The 18,827-nt window shown below is 35.3% G+C and overlaps 1 protein-coding gene across 3 annotated transcripts in view; it reads left to right on the top strand.

The window, feature by feature from the left end:
* Positions 1-18,827, top strand: part of Btbd7 (BTB domain containing 7) — an 89,146-nt gene that overhangs the window by 59,094 nt on the left and 11,225 nt on the right. For 2 of the 3 annotated variants that reach the window (XM_048799229.1, XM_015495023.2), the window contains 5 exons: positions 4,822-5,030; positions 6,561-6,636; positions 9,895-10,055; positions 16,206-16,349; positions 18,068-18,257. In XM_048799229.1, the coding sequence (XP_048655186.1) occupies positions 4,822-5,030; positions 6,561-6,636; positions 9,895-10,055; positions 16,206-16,349; positions 18,068-18,257 (780 nt within the window). Of the gene's footprint in view, positions 1-4,821; positions 5,031-6,560; positions 6,637-9,894; positions 10,056-16,205; positions 16,350-18,067; positions 18,258-18,827 lie in introns of those variants that run through there. The other variant, XR_007345947.1, reaches the window with a different exon arrangement.

The following is an 18,827-nucleotide window of genomic DNA, read 5'->3' as shown; positions in this document are numbered from 1 at the left end:
CAGTGGTCAAGTGTCCCTGAGTTCAGTCCCGGGAACCAAAACAAAAAGAAGCAGCAGCAGCAGAAGGAGGAGGAGGAGGAACTCTTATGAGAGCAATTCTGTTCAAAGTATGACCATGGTGAGATAAGCACAGAGTATCCATATAGAAAATATTCTAGCAATTTGACATTGCCACAACATTCAAGTAGTATTTTTGTTGTATTTTATAAAAATATTGCATCCATGACAGATTGGAAGTTTATCCAATATTCTATCTTATTCTAGTTTATCATATATTCTATCTTAGCAATTCTCAAACTATCCTTGACCAGAGATAGTTTGAGAAAGCTTGCTAAGATAGAATATATGATGTTCTGATCAGTAGAAATAAATACCTGCACTTGCACATATACGGTCATTCTCATCTAGGCACTGGGCTTAGATTTGTACAGTATTTTTTTTTTTTTAAGAGAGAGGGAGAGAGAGAGAAAATTTTTAATATTTATTTTTTTAGTTTTTTCAGCGGACACAACATCTTTGTTTGTATGTGGTGCTGAGGATCGAACCCGGGCTGCATGCATGCCAGGCGAGCGCACTACCGCTTGAGCCACATCCCCAGCCCAGATTTGTACAGTACCTTGTCACCAAAAATCTGTCTTTGGGCTAGGAATACAACTAGGTGGTGCAGTGCTTGCCTAACATATCTGAGGCCCTGGATTTATTATTTTTTAAGTTGTTGATGGACCTTTATTTTATTTATTTATGTGTAGTGCTGAGAATCAAACTCAGTCTCTCACACATGCTAGGTAAGCGCTCTACCACCGAGCTACAACCCAGCCCAACTGTTGGCATCTTGTTTGCTAGCCTTCCCTTGCCAGCCTCCCCTCTGCCTTGCTATTATCTGCATATTTTCAATCCAGTGTTTTTTACTTTGATAAAAAGTATATTATTGCTAATTTAGATACTTTACCATAACATGAAAATGTTAATTTTGACAATATAAGATAATTCTCTCTTTTAAGCTAGGTGGGCCTGCAGAACAGGCAAGGGCCAGATCATCAAGAGATACATAGTTTGTGTTTTTTTCTTGAAGTCATTTGCAAGCTATTGAATAATTTGTTACAGAGGCATACATAATTTGCATTTTAAAGGATCATTCTGGCAACAGTAGAGAACAGATTCAAAGGGACAAGACTAGAGATGGTTTTCTTTTTTTTTTAAGGGTGTTTCAATTGTATAATTGTATAGGGAGAAAATATGGAATTTTGAAAACAGTGATAGAAATTGAATAGAGATCCTGTGGAGGGGATGGATTTAAAAGTATAATGAACAGCACTTGGTGATAGATTTAATAAGGGCTTCAGGAGAAGGAGTCAATAATATTACTCAGATCTCTGGCTTTGATGACTGGGTAGAAGTGATTCCACTAAAATGCATTAAGAAAGGGAGGAGGCTAGATTTCCCAGAGGAAATGAACTGACTTCTATACTTGAACTGTTTGTGGAACATCCATCTGGAATTGTCCAGTGGAAGTAAGGAATGACTAAAGGCATCAAGAGATCACCCTGGGTTGGAGCAATAGCTGGGAAGTCATAGGGGTGCAATGGGAGTGAAGGCTGTAGAGATGGACGACATCACCAGGAGAATGAGCAGGAAAAGGAGCTGTGTGTCAATATCCCTCTGCCCCAGTGTGCATCCGAATGAGCATCAAGGGTGCAGCTCATTTGGACTCGTGACAACCTTGTGAGGTGGGAGATATTATCTCAGCGTTAGAGATGAGAAAATGTCAGGCTCAAAGAGTTAAGTGATCTGTCCAAGTGTCAGAGCTGGAATTTTTTTCAAGTCCAATCTGTCTTGATTTGAAAGCCCATTTTTTCCTGCCATATCCTGCTTCTTTGTAACCTCAGAAATTTAAATATATGATCCACATTATCTTTGATTCTTTTTCTTCACCTCTGCTAATATCCTGGTTTAGTAGGATTCTGATACATGCTTTCCTCCTACCTACCCCCACCCCAAGCACTGGGATGAACCCAGGGTCTCATGCATGCTAGGCAAGTGCTCTTTGCCACTGAGTTACATCCCTAGCCCCACATTCTTTCCTCTAATATCCCCCTACTTCATTCCTAAGCGCATCTATAAGATTGCCTTTCCTATCAGGTTGACTTACACTGCTGACTTCTATTCCATCAATTGCTTTAAACATCAGCCCAACAGAAGTTGTCCACTGGCTGGAAGAGATCTGCTCTAGCTTGACATTCAAGGATTTCCATAAAATCATGAAGACTGTTCAAAACTTTTTTGTATTTCCCACTTATCAGCACTTATTCATGCCTTTTGGTTTCATTTTCATGTAGATCTCATTGTGACCTCAGTGTTTCTTATAAAGGTATTAATATTCAGATTAAATAAATGAATCTTTGTTCTCTTACCATATTCCAAAACATGATTCTATCTTTGTGATGGAAGCAGCTTGGATGTCCTCTGACCCTAGTTCTTACCCAGTGTTAAGTATGTCCCTAATGTGATGAGCCAGACTCTGCTGCTACTATTCTAGAAAAAAAAATTTTTTTGAGGGGAGTGGGGTAGAGAAATTTATAATAGTTATAAATTTCTTGTTATTGAACCAAAATTCTCCTTTAACACCATTTGTTTCCCAGGACCTGCCCTTGGAACAGCCAATGTCATTTATTTCTCTTCTACCTCATGAGGACTGATCGGATGTTTAAAAACTGCTCTTTCATCTCTACTCAGGTTTCTCTTACATAAGCCAAATACCCTGTTCATTTGAAGCTTTTCTCCTATGACAGGTCTCAAGCTCTCTTCTAGAAATCTTGTGGTTTGACCAGTGCCCATCCAAAATACAGGGCCCAAAACAGCACAGGAGAATAGGGTTACATGAGTCTCTGACGAGGTCTTGATGCTTGTACCTTAAAGGCCTAAAATTGCTTCAGCTTTATAGCAGCTGTGTTACCTTTTGCATTCATGCAACTAAAATACCCAGATATTATTTTATGTTGGTGTATTTAGGGTAGCTTGCCTCTTATCTAACATGCAGTTGATCTTCAATTTTAAGTATAGAACTTTCTAGTCTTCCTAGTTACATTTCAACTTCATTTTGGCCAGTCTTTATATTATAGCCAGTTATGTTTCTGCTTTGTTCAGTGTCATTAACTGTGTTTCCCAGTTTTAGGGTCATCTGGAGATTTAGATGCTTACTTTCATATCTTCATTCAAATTCTTGATAAACATAGCAAGGACAGAGACTTCCACTGTACCCTCCAAGTTAAGTGGTGCTGCTTCTGAATGGTTTTGTTAACCACTGTTTTGTCATCACCTCATATCTGCAAGGATCTCATTTGTATGTCCACTACAGCTTTATTTGACACCCACCACGTGCAGGAAGATGCTCAGACACACTGAAGACAGCAGTCCCTGTCTTGTGGTGCTAACAAACTAGCAGCATTATGAAATATTTTGTTAAGTGCTTTGTGGAAACCACATTATACAATTATCTATGATATTTTTCCTTATCTGGTACCATAGCAGAAAAGGGAAGGGAAGCATTACCTTTTTTTTTAATATTTTTTAGTTGTCAATGGACTTTTATTTTATTGATTTATATGTGGTGCTGAGAATTGAACCCAGTGCCTCACACATGCCAGGCAGTTGCTCTACCACTGAGCCAAACCCCAGCCCCTGAGGCGTTACTTTTTGTAGATGCCTTATTGGCTGGCCACTGATCTTGTTTTATGGTCTTAGAGATAGCTTTGAATTTTGAAAGTCTGGAGTTCATTGATACCCTTTCTTTGGGCTTTATCTTTTAAAACTCTAAGGTAATTGGAGAACAGACTGTGTAACTGTATTTTTTTCATTGTTGGTGATGATGTTTAAATGCCTTTTTTTTTTTTTTTTCTTTTTTGAGACAGGGTATCTCTAAGTTGCTTAGGGCTTCATTAAGTTGATGAAGCTGACTTTGAACTTGCAATCCTCCTGCCTCAGCCTCCTGAGCTGGGATTACAGTTGTGCACCACTGCACACAGCATTTCTTTCTTTCTTTCTTTTCTTTTTTTTTTTTTTTTTTTTGCATATTAATCAGAATCACATTTTATTTTATAGTAAACCTAGTGAAGAAAGAGTTTCTGCCCAACTTCAGCTATTTTCCTTTCCACAATGTCACTCAGATTTTACTTATATTTATCTTTATATTATCTTTTTCTAAGGAAAACAACTGACTATCCTCAGATTTCTTCCTTTTCTTCTTTGAGCTTTTAAAATGCCAGAAGTTACTTCTTCTAGGATCCTGGCCCTTTTTACTTAAGCCACTTATTTCTTTTTGAAAGAACTAAGGCCAGATGAATATAGAACTTTTGATATTTTGTCTGTTTTTGGAGAGATTATGAGGACAGTACAAAGAACAAATATTCCTTGTCTTCTCATTAGGTAGGGATGTTCTGTCCATCAATTGTCACCCATATCCTTCCTCTGGCCAGTTCCCACAACTGTATCATTTCTTCCTGCTCTTCTTTCTCTTTGATCCAGTGCTTTCCATAATACTGTCTTATTCAAATTATTGGATTTGCATATAGATATTTATTTTCTTGAACAACTGGGAGGATTCTCTGCCTTTTTCTACAGCTCGCTCGCTCTCTCTGTAGGGCAGTATATTTCCTAAAGATGTCATAATCTATTGCTATCCCATCCCACCATGTCTTGGTGATTTTCATGAGATTTTATCTCCTTGAGTTCTTTTTTACTATTGCTACTTTTAAGCCTAACACACTGATGTTCAATAAGTAATATTTATGATTAATCTCAAGAAGTGTTTGCCTTCTCTTTTAGGCTGTGAGGATATCATTGCTGAGAGCATCTCATTAGATACCTTAATTGCCATCCTCAAGTGGAGCTCACATCCATATGGCTCTAAGTGGGTGCACCGGCAAGCTTTGCATTTCCTCTGTGAGGAATTGTCCCAGGTCATGACTTCGGATGTTTTTTATGAACTCAGCAAAGACCATCTGCTTACTGCTATCCAGTCTGACTATCTACAGGTAATCATTAACACCCCCTCTCAAATTCATTGTCATTCATATGTGCACCAAGAAATACATCTGTATTCTGTTATTCTTCTGTCTGGGGTAGAGTAGGGGGAGAGAAACAGGCTGTGCTCAAACCACCTAGGAATGCCCTTTTCATATTTGTACAACACAGGCTTCTGGCTCACTGGCTCCTCATGCACACTGCTACTGTGACTTGACATTATGAACGAAACCAGGACTTAACCAACTACACCAAAAGAGGTGAGGCAGTAGGCAAGGTCAGAAGCATATTCCAACAGCAGTTTTCTTGGCTTCCACTAAAGTGGATTCCCTATAATAGTATCTTACTTCTGCAGTCTCAGATATTTAGATTGTAGGCAGTAGTTTAAGCAGAACAAAATACAAATAATATTCACTTTCTCATCTGCTTAACTGATTATAAAAACTCAGTACATGTGTTCTGCCAAAGTAAATACTAATGTTTTCAACTATTCATTTTTAGTAAAAAATAGTTTTTAGTATCTTGTATCTTTGACTATATGTTAATCTTATTTGGTGATTTAAAGTCATAGAAGATTTTAAGTATTGCAAGAAGTATTCAGGTAAAGTATATCCAACTAAATTTGCTGGGTTTTTTGTTGTTGTTGTTTTGCATTGATTGTATGAATTTCATGCTAAAACTAAACAACAGTTTTAATGCTGCAAACACACAAACTCATTGAGACAATTCCTATGTCTTTGTACTAGAAGAATTATACAGTCCTACCTACCATCTCAATCAGAAAATGCAGCGAAAAGTTCAATAATATACTCGGCATCAGTGCTTTCCTTCAATATTGATCTGATTGCAGTACAGATGTTGTCACACTTGGACTTGATGTATGGAAGGCTTTTGTTTACCAGCCTTCTCTCACTGTACTGATCAAGCCTGGATGCTTTGTGTTTAGGGGAGTTAGAGTTTGTCAGTTCTTTCAAATTATTGACTCTCGGAGCTTTGCATTCTGTTTTAGCAATTTAAACTCGGGGAGCAGTTTAAATTTGCTCTGTGATTTTAAATAAGGTACAAAGAAATGAGGGGTACATTGCCACTTCCCAGGTTGTGCTTGGAGACTCTCTTACCAACCAATAAATGCTTTGTGGAGATTGCAGTTTCCTCTGCCACAAATTGCTACGTATGTATTTCCCATCCTTGAAGGAGATAGTATAACTATCACTGTACTTTTACTTTCATGTGTTTATTTCCATCTTGTTTCAAAAAATAAGGTAATTGTATAGAAACTATATGGTAAGATAAAATAAATAGGGGAAAACAGGACAAAGGCAAAAAAAATATATGGAAATAAAAATGTTGCTGGAGCCAAGAGTTATTACTGGATAAATATCTATAATGTGGTTTTGCATATTTGTTGTTGATGGACAACAGATTTAACTCTAAAATTTCTAACAGCTGACAGAAAGAGGGAAACAATGGTAAGTTGCAACAACCTAGGAAAAGTTATCAGTGAAATTGATTAAAATAAATACAAACCATTTTTATTGCAGGCAAGTGAACAAGATATCCTTAAATATCTGATTAAATGGGGAGAGCATCAGTTGATGAAAAGAATAGCAGACAGAGGTAAGTTCAGAAAATTAGTTTGTGCTAATCAGCATGTGTAACTTTTTACAGTCAGAAAAGTAGAGTATAGGCTGTTAAAGTTTTATTTTGCAACTTTAAAACGTAACTTGGGGCTGGGGATGTGGCTCAAACAGTAACGCGCTTGCCTGGCATGCGCGGGGCGCTGGGTTGGATCCTCAGCATCACATAAAAAAGTTTCATGTAAAGATTGAAGTGTTATAAAGGTGTAATGTTGCCACTTATGGTGTCGCATGCCTATAATCGCTCTGCTTAGGAGGCTGAGGCAGGAGGATGGCAAGTTTGACACCAGCCATGGCAACTTTCTGAGACTCTGTCTCAAAATAAAAAATAAAAGACCTCAGGGCATAGCTCAGTGGTAGTACACCCCAGGTTCAGTTCCTAGTAACACACACACACACACACACACACACACATTGTTGATTAAAATGTAGTATTCATAGATGCACAGTAATATGTATGTCTAAAAGTCACTGAATTGCATGCTTCAAAATATTTAAAATCAATTTTATTTTAAAATGTTATGGAAGGTAAAAGAATATATTTGAGTGACCTCTAGCTGGAGTGTTACATAAGTAAGGGTAACATCATCATACATAGGGAAATGGAAATGGGCTTTTGACTTTGGCAACTTAGGATTCTATAGCAGTCTTTTATTTGTTAGCCACTCACCAGTTCCTCTCACCTCATACAGTGTTGTTTTTCTCTGTATAATGAACCCAACTAAAAGATTTTAAATTGGAAAAATTAAATAGATTTCCCTTTTCTATCATTTTAAAATAAATTTGTTTACTTATTTGTTGTGGTACTGGAGATTAAAATCAGGGACATTCTACCACTGGGCTATACCCCAGCCCTTTTTATTTTTTATTTTGAGCCAGGAGTCTTGCTAAGTTGCTGAGGCTGGTCTCAAACTTATGCTCCTCCTGCCTCAGAATCTCAAATCACTGGGATTACAGATATGCACCACCTCGCCCAACTCAGTAGATGTATTTAGATATAATTTATAATACGTTCTAATTTGTAACCATAAAGTGCACCTATTTAAAATATTCAAGTAAGTGATTTTTAGCACGTTTACATAGTTGTTCTGTCACATTTTTAAATAACATAAAAATTTTGTGCTAATTCAAACCTTCTTAATAGTGTCCCTTAAACATGCTATTACACAAGTACTAGGAAACAAAACCAGTCCTCCTATTGTATTTTTCCTAATTTATTTTTCTGTGGCCTACAAAAGCCTTTAGCCTTCTTCAGATTTGAAATTCAAAATATAAAAACCACTACAGTTAATTCAGAAAGCTTTTCAAATGCCAGTATACAGTCTATTATCATTTGCAGATTCTGTATTAGTGAATTTATCTACTTGATAAAATGCATTTGTAACCTCAAAAATTCATATTCATGGCACTGTGAAGATCACTAACGCACAAGCACAGAGCTGTAGAAGTTTTAGTAGTCCACCGAGCGTGTTTCCAGCTAAGTCCAACAAGGCAGCAACATCTCACCTTATTCAGATTTACTATAATCAAGGGTTCTTTTCACAATCTACTTAGTGCCCTTTTTCACATTTTTGTGTTATATTTTTATGTTTTTATTAGTGTTCACACTGTTTGAAGTTGCCCCCAATTATGGTGCTAAAGAGTTGTCTTAATGTTGGCTGTGATGCACCTTCTGGAGAAAATACAGTGATTAGTGCTATAAAATTAAGAAAAGCTTCATTCAGCATTCATGAGTTACAGCACTATTGGCCATGAGTTCAGTCATATGAATGAATAATATAAAACAAAGAATCTTTAAACAGAAACACATAAAACAAAGTTATGTCTTAATCAGTTGAAAAAAATGTTGTGCCCAGAGGTGAATAGGAACCTAACCTATGCTTCCCCTAGGAGCACCAGTTCAGTATTTGCTTATCCATTGTTTTTGTCAGTATCACAACTATCACAAATTTGTAACTATCACAAATTACAATAATGGGTTGTGTAAAACTCTGCATAATTCTTAGAGGTCATAGGTGTGTTTACTAATGTAAGGCTGGTAATGATGAAAAGTCATATTTGGGGCCGGGCAATAATAAGCTTCCTCAAAGGATAAAATTTCCCTTCAAAGGTTTTCAGATTGGATTGGAATAGAGCATCCTGCAGGGATAAGAGGGAAGCTAAGCAAACCACACCTTTATTTCAGAGTCACTTCTACAAAGGGTTCTTTCCTTACCCATTAGATATTTGGGGAGTTCCTATAAGATTTTATGTGAAAACACGATGCCATGTCTTTTTTTTTTTTTTTTTAATAATACCTTTATGTAAGTATGAAGCTAAATCACAGCAAGCAAAAGGGGAAATACTTTCCCACAGACTTACAATTTTATTTTGAGTGACTCTAGAAATAGCTTAGCTTTTCAAAAAATCATACACACATACCCCACAATTTAAGAAAGATATCAGTTTGTTTATAGAATATTTAGAAATCCAGCATTTACATTTATGAATGATAAAGATCTTATTCAGTGTTGATTTTTTTTTAAGGAATTAGAAGAACCCCTTAGATTAAAAGCATGAATAAATATTTCTAAAATTATGGGTTTTTTCTTCCCATCTCTATCATAAGCACATAAATGGTTTAGATCTTCTTTCACCAATAAAGAAACCTTTATTCTCTGCTCTAAACAGTGGACATACATCACATCAAAGATCGAAGGATCCACTTATATGCAATAACATTCCTTTGTTACGGAAATTTAGGTTTTCATAAAAATCTTAAAATTAGAATGTACGTTAGGTTTTTCTCCCTTGGGTACTAAGTGATTAGTGCTATAAAATTACTATTTAAACATATATAACCTGATGAACATATTGACAACCTACCCCCCCAAAAAATATATATATAAAATATTTATATATGAATATATATGTATAAAAACTGATCACAAAATTGAGATCAGATTGATGTTAATAGATTGTCATCTTTTCTCCTTTGAGTTGGTATACAAAGAAGAATCCTTTATCAAGACAGAACAGTCCCAAAAGAATATTATTGTTCCAGGGACATGATGCTTTCTTTTTGTCCAAGAACATGTTTATTAAACAAGCTCCTTATGACAGAAAAATAATTGATTTACAGCCCTTCTAAAGCAGATGTACTTAAGTAGTGGTACTTAGAGCATATGTACTGTAGAAGAAAGCAAGCCTGTCTGAAAATTTGCATTTGGTTGTAGACTTCTCATTTTCTGTCTCATAGAACCAAACTTATTGAGTGGTACTGCTCACAGTGTGAACAAAAGGGGTGTAAAAAGACGAGACCTGGACATCGAAGAGCTTAGAGAGATCCTTTCTTCTCTCTTACCTTTTGTGCGAACTGAACACATCTTACCTATAAACAGTGAAGTCTTAAGTGATGCAGTAAGTGTCTTATTCATTTTTCCCTTTCATGGAAAGAAAAATGCCAGACTTGCTTTAATCACTGGGAACAATCTCTTCTAATAAAGTATCGGTAAATTTCATGAGGATAGAAGCAAATGTCTGTTTTGAACAACATTGTGCCCCCAGTGTCTGTCACATAATACAAATGAATATTTGGTGGATGAGAGTTGAATGGCTAACTAGGTGGTGCTTTTTCTAGACCCTTAAATTTTTAGAGGAGTTAATTCAGTCATATATCAGTGTATCACATGTATCCTTATTAAAAAAGGAAGAGGTAAAAATTGCCTCTGGAGTCTCTTTAAGAACAGCAATAAGTCAGAGAACAGAAGGGAAATTGGTTCAGTATTCAAAGTGTATTGGTCTTCTGAGACCCTCTCAGCCAGTTAAAATTAATGGAGCTGATTGTGTTACATGTATGTATTTTTTAAACTGATAGAACTGCTTGAATGAATGGATGGGGAAAAGAAATATTATAAATATACTTCATGAACTGATTTATAAAGTTTAATGTTTATAAACATAATTGTATTATTTTTGATTGTCATAATTGTAAGTATTTAGAGATATAATATGTTTTGATACATGTGTACTTTATATAATGATCAAATCTGAGTAATTAGCATACCCATCATTCTAACCATTTATCATTTCTTTGTGGTAAGAACATTCAGAATTTCCCCTCCTCTACCTTTTTGAAATATATAATAAAGTTATTTTTAACTGTAGTCACTCTACTATACAAAAGAACACTAGAATTTATTCCTTCTAACTGTAATATTGTACCCATCAACCAATCCACCCAGCCCTTTCCCAGCCTCTTATAACGATTATTCTACTCTCAACTTTTGTGAGGTCAGCTTTTTTTTTTTTTTTTTTTTTTAACATTTTCAGGTTTATCTGTGTTGCAAATGGTAGGCTCCTTTTTAAGTCTGGATAATATTCCATTATATTTTTTTAAACATTTATTTATGTATCTTTAGTTTTTTAGGCGGACACATTATTTTGATTTTATGTGGTGCTGAGGATAAAACCCAGTGTCTCATGCATGCTAGGCAAGCAGTCTACCACTGAGTCACAACCCCAGCCCCAGTTCCATTATATTTTTATACCACATTTTTTTTATGCATTCGTCTGTTGATGAAGATTTAGGTAGAACCTACATTTTGCCTCTTGTAACTAGTGCTAAAATGAACATGGGAATGCAAATGTCCTTTAGACACACTGATTTCACTGGATATATACCTGGTAGTAGGGTTGCTGGAATGTATAGCGGTTCAATTTTTTCTTTTTTGAGGAACTACTATGCTATTTTCCTTACTGGTTATACTTTAATTTGCATTTCCATCAATAACCCGCAAAGGTTTCCTTTTTTTCCACTTTCTTGCTAACACTTATTATCTTTTCTGATAATAGCCATTCTAACTAGCCATTGTGGTTTTAACTCACCTTTCCCTGCATTTTTTCATATACCTATCAGTCATTTGAATGTCATCTGCTTTTTTACCCAGGGGTACTTGACCACTGAGCCACATCCCCCTTTTGAGACAAGGTCTTACTAAGTTGCCCAGGACCTCACTAAGTTGCTGAGGCTGGTTTTGAACTTGCGATCTTCCCACCTTAGCCTCCCAAGTTGCTGGGATTACAGGTGTGCACCATGTGCCCAGCAGTATGTCATCTTTTGAGAAATTTCTATTAGAGGCCTTTTGCCTATTCTTCAGTCAAGTTATTTGGGCTTTTTTGCTATTGAGTTGAATTCCTGTATATTTTGAATTCCTTATCAGACATAGTTTGCAAATATTTTCTCCTACTCTGTAAGATGTCTCTTTACTCTGTTGATTGTATAGAGTTTAGTTTTATATAATTTCATTTGTCTGTTTTTGCTTATGTTACCCATGTATGGGAGTCTTATCTAAAAAGTCCTTGCCTACATCAATGTCATGGAGTTTTTCCCCTATGTTTTCTTCTAGTAGGTTCATAGTTCAGCTTTTACCTTTAAGACATTAATCTATTTTTAATTGATTTTTTATATAGTGTGAGATATAGGCCTAATTTCATTTTTCTGCATGTGGATATTCAGTTTTCCCAAGCACCATTTATTGAAGAAACTGTTAACAAACCAGGCTTCTTTTGCCCACCAAACAGTATATCCATCACTGAGATAAAAGTTTTGCAAAAGACAAAAGAGTTTATTTGCAAGGTGGCCAAGCATGATGGGAAAGACCCAAGTCTCAAATCCTCCTCCCTAAGGGTATGGGTTTCTTGGATGTTTGCGGGATAAAGAAGCAGAATGATTTCAGATGTGGGGAAAAGTGATTGGAAGTGAAATAATTGTAATTTATGTAATCAGACTTTGTGGCTTTTCATGGGACACATGTTCAGAAAGTGGTGGCACTAGCATGATCTGAGAGTAGAGGTTTTGACCTCCTGGTATCAAAAGGTCACCCACTGGACACTTGGGTGGGCCCAAAGAGTCAGTGGTTTCAAAGTGGCCTTCAAGTTCTTGCAAAGTAATTAGATAGTCATTATCATCATAACTCCTATATCAAGGTGTATCTACAGCAGAACTAGTGGGAGACAATAATAACATTGTTCAGTTGCATGACTGCCAAAATTAAAAATAAATCTATTTTTAAAGCCAACTGAAAGCAAATAACTAAAAGCATGAGAAGCTAGAGGGTTTATTCTGGTCCTCAACCCTCTTACCCTTCCCTACCACAGGTTTTAAGACTGTTCTGTGCCCTGCATATCCCTGCATATGTTCTTGTACCTTTATCAAAAAATCTGTAAGTGCATTCATCTGTTGTCTCTGCTTATGCCAGGACCATGCTGTTTTGGTTACTATAGCTTTGTGGTATATTTTGAAATTAAGGTAGTATGAGGCTCCCTCCAGCTTTGTTTTTTTTTTGTTGTTGTTTTTTGTTTTGTTTTGTTTTGTTTTTTTAACTTAATATTGCTTTGGCCATTTGAGTCTTTTGTGGTTCCATATGAATTTTTTGGATTATTTTTTCTATTTCTGTGAAAAATGGCATTGGTATTGTGATAAGGATTTCATTTACTCTAGATTGTTTTGGATAATATGGACATTTAATGTTCTTCTAATCCATGGGCATAGGATATTCTTTTCAGTCATTTTTTTTTTCAGTTTCTTTCATCAATGTTTTATAGTTTTCAATATAGAGATCTGTTACTTCTTGATTAAATTTATTATTCGGTACTTATCTATATTTTGTAGTGATTATAAATGGAATTGTTTTCTTCTCTTTCATATACCTCCCTATTATGCATGGGAATGCTACTGAATTTGATGTGTTGATTTTGTATTTTTGTATTTGCTAAATCTGTTTATTAGATCTAACGGTTTTTTCATGGAGCCTTTAAGGTTTTCTGTATATAAGATCATGTCATCTGTAAACAGGGACATTTAACTTCTTCCTTTCCAGCTTGGATTCCTTTCCTTCTCTTGCCTGATTGCTGCAGCCAGGATCTCCAGTGCTATATTGAACAGGAGTGACAAAAATGGGCATCTTTGTCTTGTTCCAGAGCTTTCAGCTTTCAGTGTGAAATTAGCTATGGGTTTATAATATTATTATGGCCTTTATTGTGTTAAGGAATGCTCCTTATCTACCTAATTTATTGAGTTCTTATCATGAAAGGATGTTGAATTTTGTCAAATGTCTTTTTCTGCATCTATAAGAATGATCAAATGGCTTTTGTCCTTCAGTCTGTTGATATGATATATCACATCTATTAATTTGCTTTTATGGAACCATCTTTGCATCCCTGGAATGAATTCGACTTGATTATGGTAGATGATCATTTTGATGTGTTGCATTCTGTTTGCTAGTATTTTGTTAAGATTTTTGTGTTTATGATTGTCAGGAATATTGGTCTATAGTTTTCTCTTTTTTTCATTTTTAATCATTTATTTATTTTAATATGTTATACATGACAGCTATTTGTTCATTTTTTAGACAAGCTCAGTTCTTTTTTTTTTTAGTTGCTCATTACAATGATCTTGACGTATCATACATTTGATAAGTTTTCTTTTTTTGTTATGTCTTTATCTGGTTTTGATATCAGGATGATGTTGGCTTCATAGAATTAAGTTTGAGAGTGTTACTTCCTCTTTGATTTCTTGGAATAGTTTCATAAAATTTGGTATTAGTTCTTTAAATGTTTTGTAGAATTCAGCAGAGAAGTCATCAAGTCCTGGGTTTTTCTTTGATGAAAAACCTTATTACTGATATAGTTCCCTCAGTTATTGGTCTATTTGGGTTTTCTGCTTCTTCATGATTCAGTCTTAGTAGGGTTGTATGTGTCCAGGAATTCATCCATTTCTACTAGATTATCTACTTTGTTGGCATGAATTATTTATAATATCATCTTATGATTGTTTATATTTCTGTGATATTAGTTATAATGTCTCCTTTTTTCTGGTTTTATTTATTTGAGTTTCCTCTCTTTCTTAATCTAGCTAAATTATTATTAACCTTATATTTTTAAAAAAATCAACTTTTGAGCCAGGCAGTGTCATAATGTCTATAATCCCAGGTCCTGAGGAAGTTGAAGCAGGAGGATTGCAAATTTGAAGCCAGACTATCCATTAGTAAAACCTTGTCTCAAAAATTTTAAAAAGGGCTGGGAATGTGGCTCCGTAGCAGAATGCTTGCCTAGCAAGATAGAATGTGGCTCAGTGATTAAGCGCCCTTGGGTTCAATCCTTGGTACAAAAATAAGGCCAAAAGATCGTATATCAACATAATTATAATATTGAGTTTTTTGTTTTGTCTTTTTTAAATACCATATAATGTTGTATTGGTGATTAGAAATAATTTTAATGTTAGGCTGGGGATATAGCTCAGTTGGTAGAGTGCTTGTCTCACATGCACAAGGTCCTGGGTTCAATTCCCAGCACCACAAAAATAATAATAATAATAATAATAATTTTAATGCATTAATTAGGTATTATATTTAACAAGAGTAATGAAGAAACAATTTTTGACAAACAGCTGGAACTCAAACCAAACTGAACCCTGTCTTTAATAGTTCCCTTAGGAGTTTGTTAAAAAATATATATGCCTTGTAAAACTAAAAAGAACAAATAAAAAATTTTTTTAAAGAAAATAAAATATATATGCCTTACTCTTAATTCCATGCTTAACATGTAAGTCCCCTGTAAAGGTTTGGTAATAATGTCTGCTAACCTTCACACTATCTTAGTAGATACCAAGCAACCTGCCAGGTGCTTTTGTTTTCATTTTTACTTTTATGGTACTAGAGATGGGATCCAGGGCCTCCAGGATATGTATATATGTATATATGCTAAGTATATACACTCTACTACCAAGCCACATTCCAGCCCTTGTGTTACTTTTGTTTAATACTTAACCACCACCTCAGGAACTAAACATCCTCCTAGTATCACTGAGGAAACAGCAAGGCCACCACATTCAATTAGTGGTGTAGCACCCCACTTCCCAGAGCCTTTAAGCTAAAATAAGATCTCCATGGTTGCATGACTATTAAAAGGGGAATGGGGCTTGAGCCAAATTGCCTTCTTGAAAGCCCACTGTGCTAGATTGCTGGTGGCCTTGTACTATAGATACATGCCAAGTCAGCAATCTTAGTTTGTCTTGGGGTAAGAGAGAATTGAGCAAGGTATAAAGAATCAGTTTTTCATTAAGAGTTCTACTACTCCATCAGTTGGGCATGGTGGCACACCTGTAATCTCAGCAACTAAGTGAGGCCCTAAGCAATTCAGTGAGTCCCTCTCTCAAAATAAAAAAATAAATAAATAAAAAGGGCTGGGGATGTGGCTCAGTGGTAAAGCACCCCTGGATTTAATTCCTGGTACCAAAAAAAAAAAAAGATTTCTACTACTACTCCAACTTATTACATTTTAATTAATATTATCTGTTTTTTAATCATTCCTCTATTTAGAAAAAAAATTAAAGTATAGGACCTTTTATTATTACTAAACTTTTGAGGTATTTCTAAATTTCATGTTTCTAAATTTTTATTTAAATATGAAGGTTTGTATGTTTTGATTTATAGATGTAAACATTTTTATCTTGATGATATTGTACTACAACACAGATCTGTAGTCTATTTTTTTATTTTATTTTATAAGATGAAAAGAGGCTTGATTAGTACTCCTCCATCAGATATGCTTCCTACAACAGAAGGTGGAAAGTCAAATGCCTGGTTGCGGCAAAAAAATGCTGGCATATACGTTCGTCCTCGGCTGTTCTCTCCCTATGTGGAAGAAGCAAAGGTACTAAAAACCATTTGAAGATATTAGAGAACTTTATTAGAAACCATATGCACAGATATTTATTGTAGAATTATTTAAATATTTGGTGTAATAGCCTAAATATCCAGTAATAGGGAACATGAAAGTAAATTCTAGTTCAACTACTCAACAGAGTAGGTTTTTAAAATGTTTTAAAACAAATCATAATACATTTTACATTTTTCTCATCTTAGTTGCCTTGTGAATTGTTAATTGCCTTGCAGATTATCAGTTTACTGAAATAGAGGATATGTTCTGAAATTAAATTGCAAGCATTTTATCTTCATAAACTAAAGAAATGCATAATTTTTTGTCGTTCTATAATAGCTGACTATTGAGTTTTGAGTTTAGTTTTAGAGTAAATATACAAACTTATTATAATTTCAAACCTATGAAATAAACAGTTGGCATTATTTATTCTGTAATGTAAAGAACTCCCCAAGAAATTATGATAATGTGAAAATGAAACTGTAATTTTTGTTAAATATATTCACATGTAAATACTTAAGAGTAGCTTGTGAGGAGCTAACAGTCTTTGAAAGTCAAAAATCATCAGTAAGTATTCTGAAGTAACAGGCAAAATAATGTATTTAGGGACAGAATTACATTGCCTTAAAATTTTACTTATTTTTATTTCCAGACTTCCTAGCTTTAAGAAAAATGAAAGGAGTTTATGAGAACTCTGTTTTATTGACTAGGTTGATAATATTCTTCATATTAAATGGTTGACATTCTAAATAGATCTAAAACAGGAAGAAAGCAGAATGGTCAGATCTGGTCTTTGTGCTTGAAGTGCTCATGCAGCTGAGCCTTCACAGGCCAGGTCTGGTGAGAAACTACACCAGTCCCCATTTCCTCTGCCCCAAGATGGGGTGGCTCAGCAGAAGGTCCTCTAGAACTGCCCTGTTCTCAGATGGCTGTGGAAGAAGGAATTCCCCCATTGGAAATGTTTATATAACACCTCATTTTTGCCGTTCTGTAGTGGGTGAGATAGATGCATCTGAAACTACTTTAACAAAATTGGGTTTATTTATAGTCCCATTAATCATATTTTGAACATTTTTTAATGTGATACTTAGCACATGTATACATGTTCTTTTCATTATAATAATTTTGTGTATTATTTATTTTTGATTAATTTTATATGCTTCCATCAGATTTCAAATACTTCTAATTAAAAATAAGCCTTTCCAATGATTATATCTATTCAAAAATTCTCCTGGGCTGGGGTTGTGCTCAGTGGTAGAGCTCTCGCCTAGCACGTGTGAGGCCCTGGGTTTGATCCTCAGCACCACATAAAATAAAATAAAGATACTGTGTCCATCTACAACTAAAAAAAAAAAAAATTAAAAAAAAAATTCTCCAGAAAGAGTCTTTAATTAAAGAGGAATGGGTATTTTCTTCTTCTACCACCGATTTCAGACTTATTACATAAGTGAGAAAACAATTAATGAATCCCCCTTTTCTTTCATTTATTTATTTGTTTGTTTATTTTTGGTTGTGGATAGGCGCAATGTCTTTATTTATTTATTTTTATGTGGTGCTGATTTTGAACCCAGTGCCTCACTTGTGTGAGGCAGGCGCTCTACCACTGAACTACAACCTCTGCCCCTTCTGTGATGAGATGATAATCTTACTCCAACTGTGATTTAATACAAAGAACGGATTGACTGACTGTTCATCCTGAATTCTCATTTCAGTCAGTGCTAGATGAGATGATGGTGGAACAAACAGACCTTGTGCGTTTGCGAATGGTGAGAATGTCCAACGTGCCAGACACGCTTTACATGGTCAGTAATGCCATGCCACAGTGTTGCCACATGATCAGCCATCAGCAGATGAGCAGCAGCCAATCAAGCCCACCTTCTGTTGTAGCCAATGAAATTCCAGGTAAGGCAATGCCTTTGGTGAGGCATTTATATTGAAATGAATAATCTTATCCATTTTTTTGTAATTGCTGATGTTTGAACCCCTAAATGTATGCTAATTGCTTCCACATTTCAGTACCCTTTATGCATTTATTCCCCTAGTTTTTAAGGATAAGAGTTTTGTTTTATATTGTATCTTAAGTTAATAAGTGTTTGTATGTTTTTGCACACACCCCTACCTTTGTGATAGCCTTTTGGAAACTTTCTTGTGTTTCTAGACATTGCCACATGTGCTCTATGCAGCAGAATTGCCCTTGTGTAGAGAAATTCAGTTTTTTCATCACTGCAGGGTAGTTTGCACATGTGGACTTAATATCTTTGAATCTGCTTCTGTCTCCCAAAGATATGATCACCATTATTTTCTTAGAAGTCCAGTTTCCCATGATCTGCTCTATAATGTTCACCGTAGTGTAGGTTTATGTCTTATGACTTTGAAGGAATTGGCCATAGATTGAAGTTTAGCTGTCATATCCCAAAACATCTGTTTGGGTTTTTTTTTTTGGGGGGGGGGGGGGCGTTAAGTTTTTTGAGT

The sequence above is a fragment of the Marmota marmota genome, unplaced genomic scaffold (assembly GCF_001458135.2).
Source record: "Marmota marmota marmota unplaced genomic scaffold, marMar, whole genome shotgun sequence".
Lineage (NCBI taxonomy): Eukaryota > Metazoa > Chordata > Mammalia > Rodentia > Sciuridae > Marmota > Marmota marmota.
The sequence above is the reverse complement of the archived record's forward strand: the minus strand, read 5'-3'. Positions and strand labels throughout refer to the sequence as shown.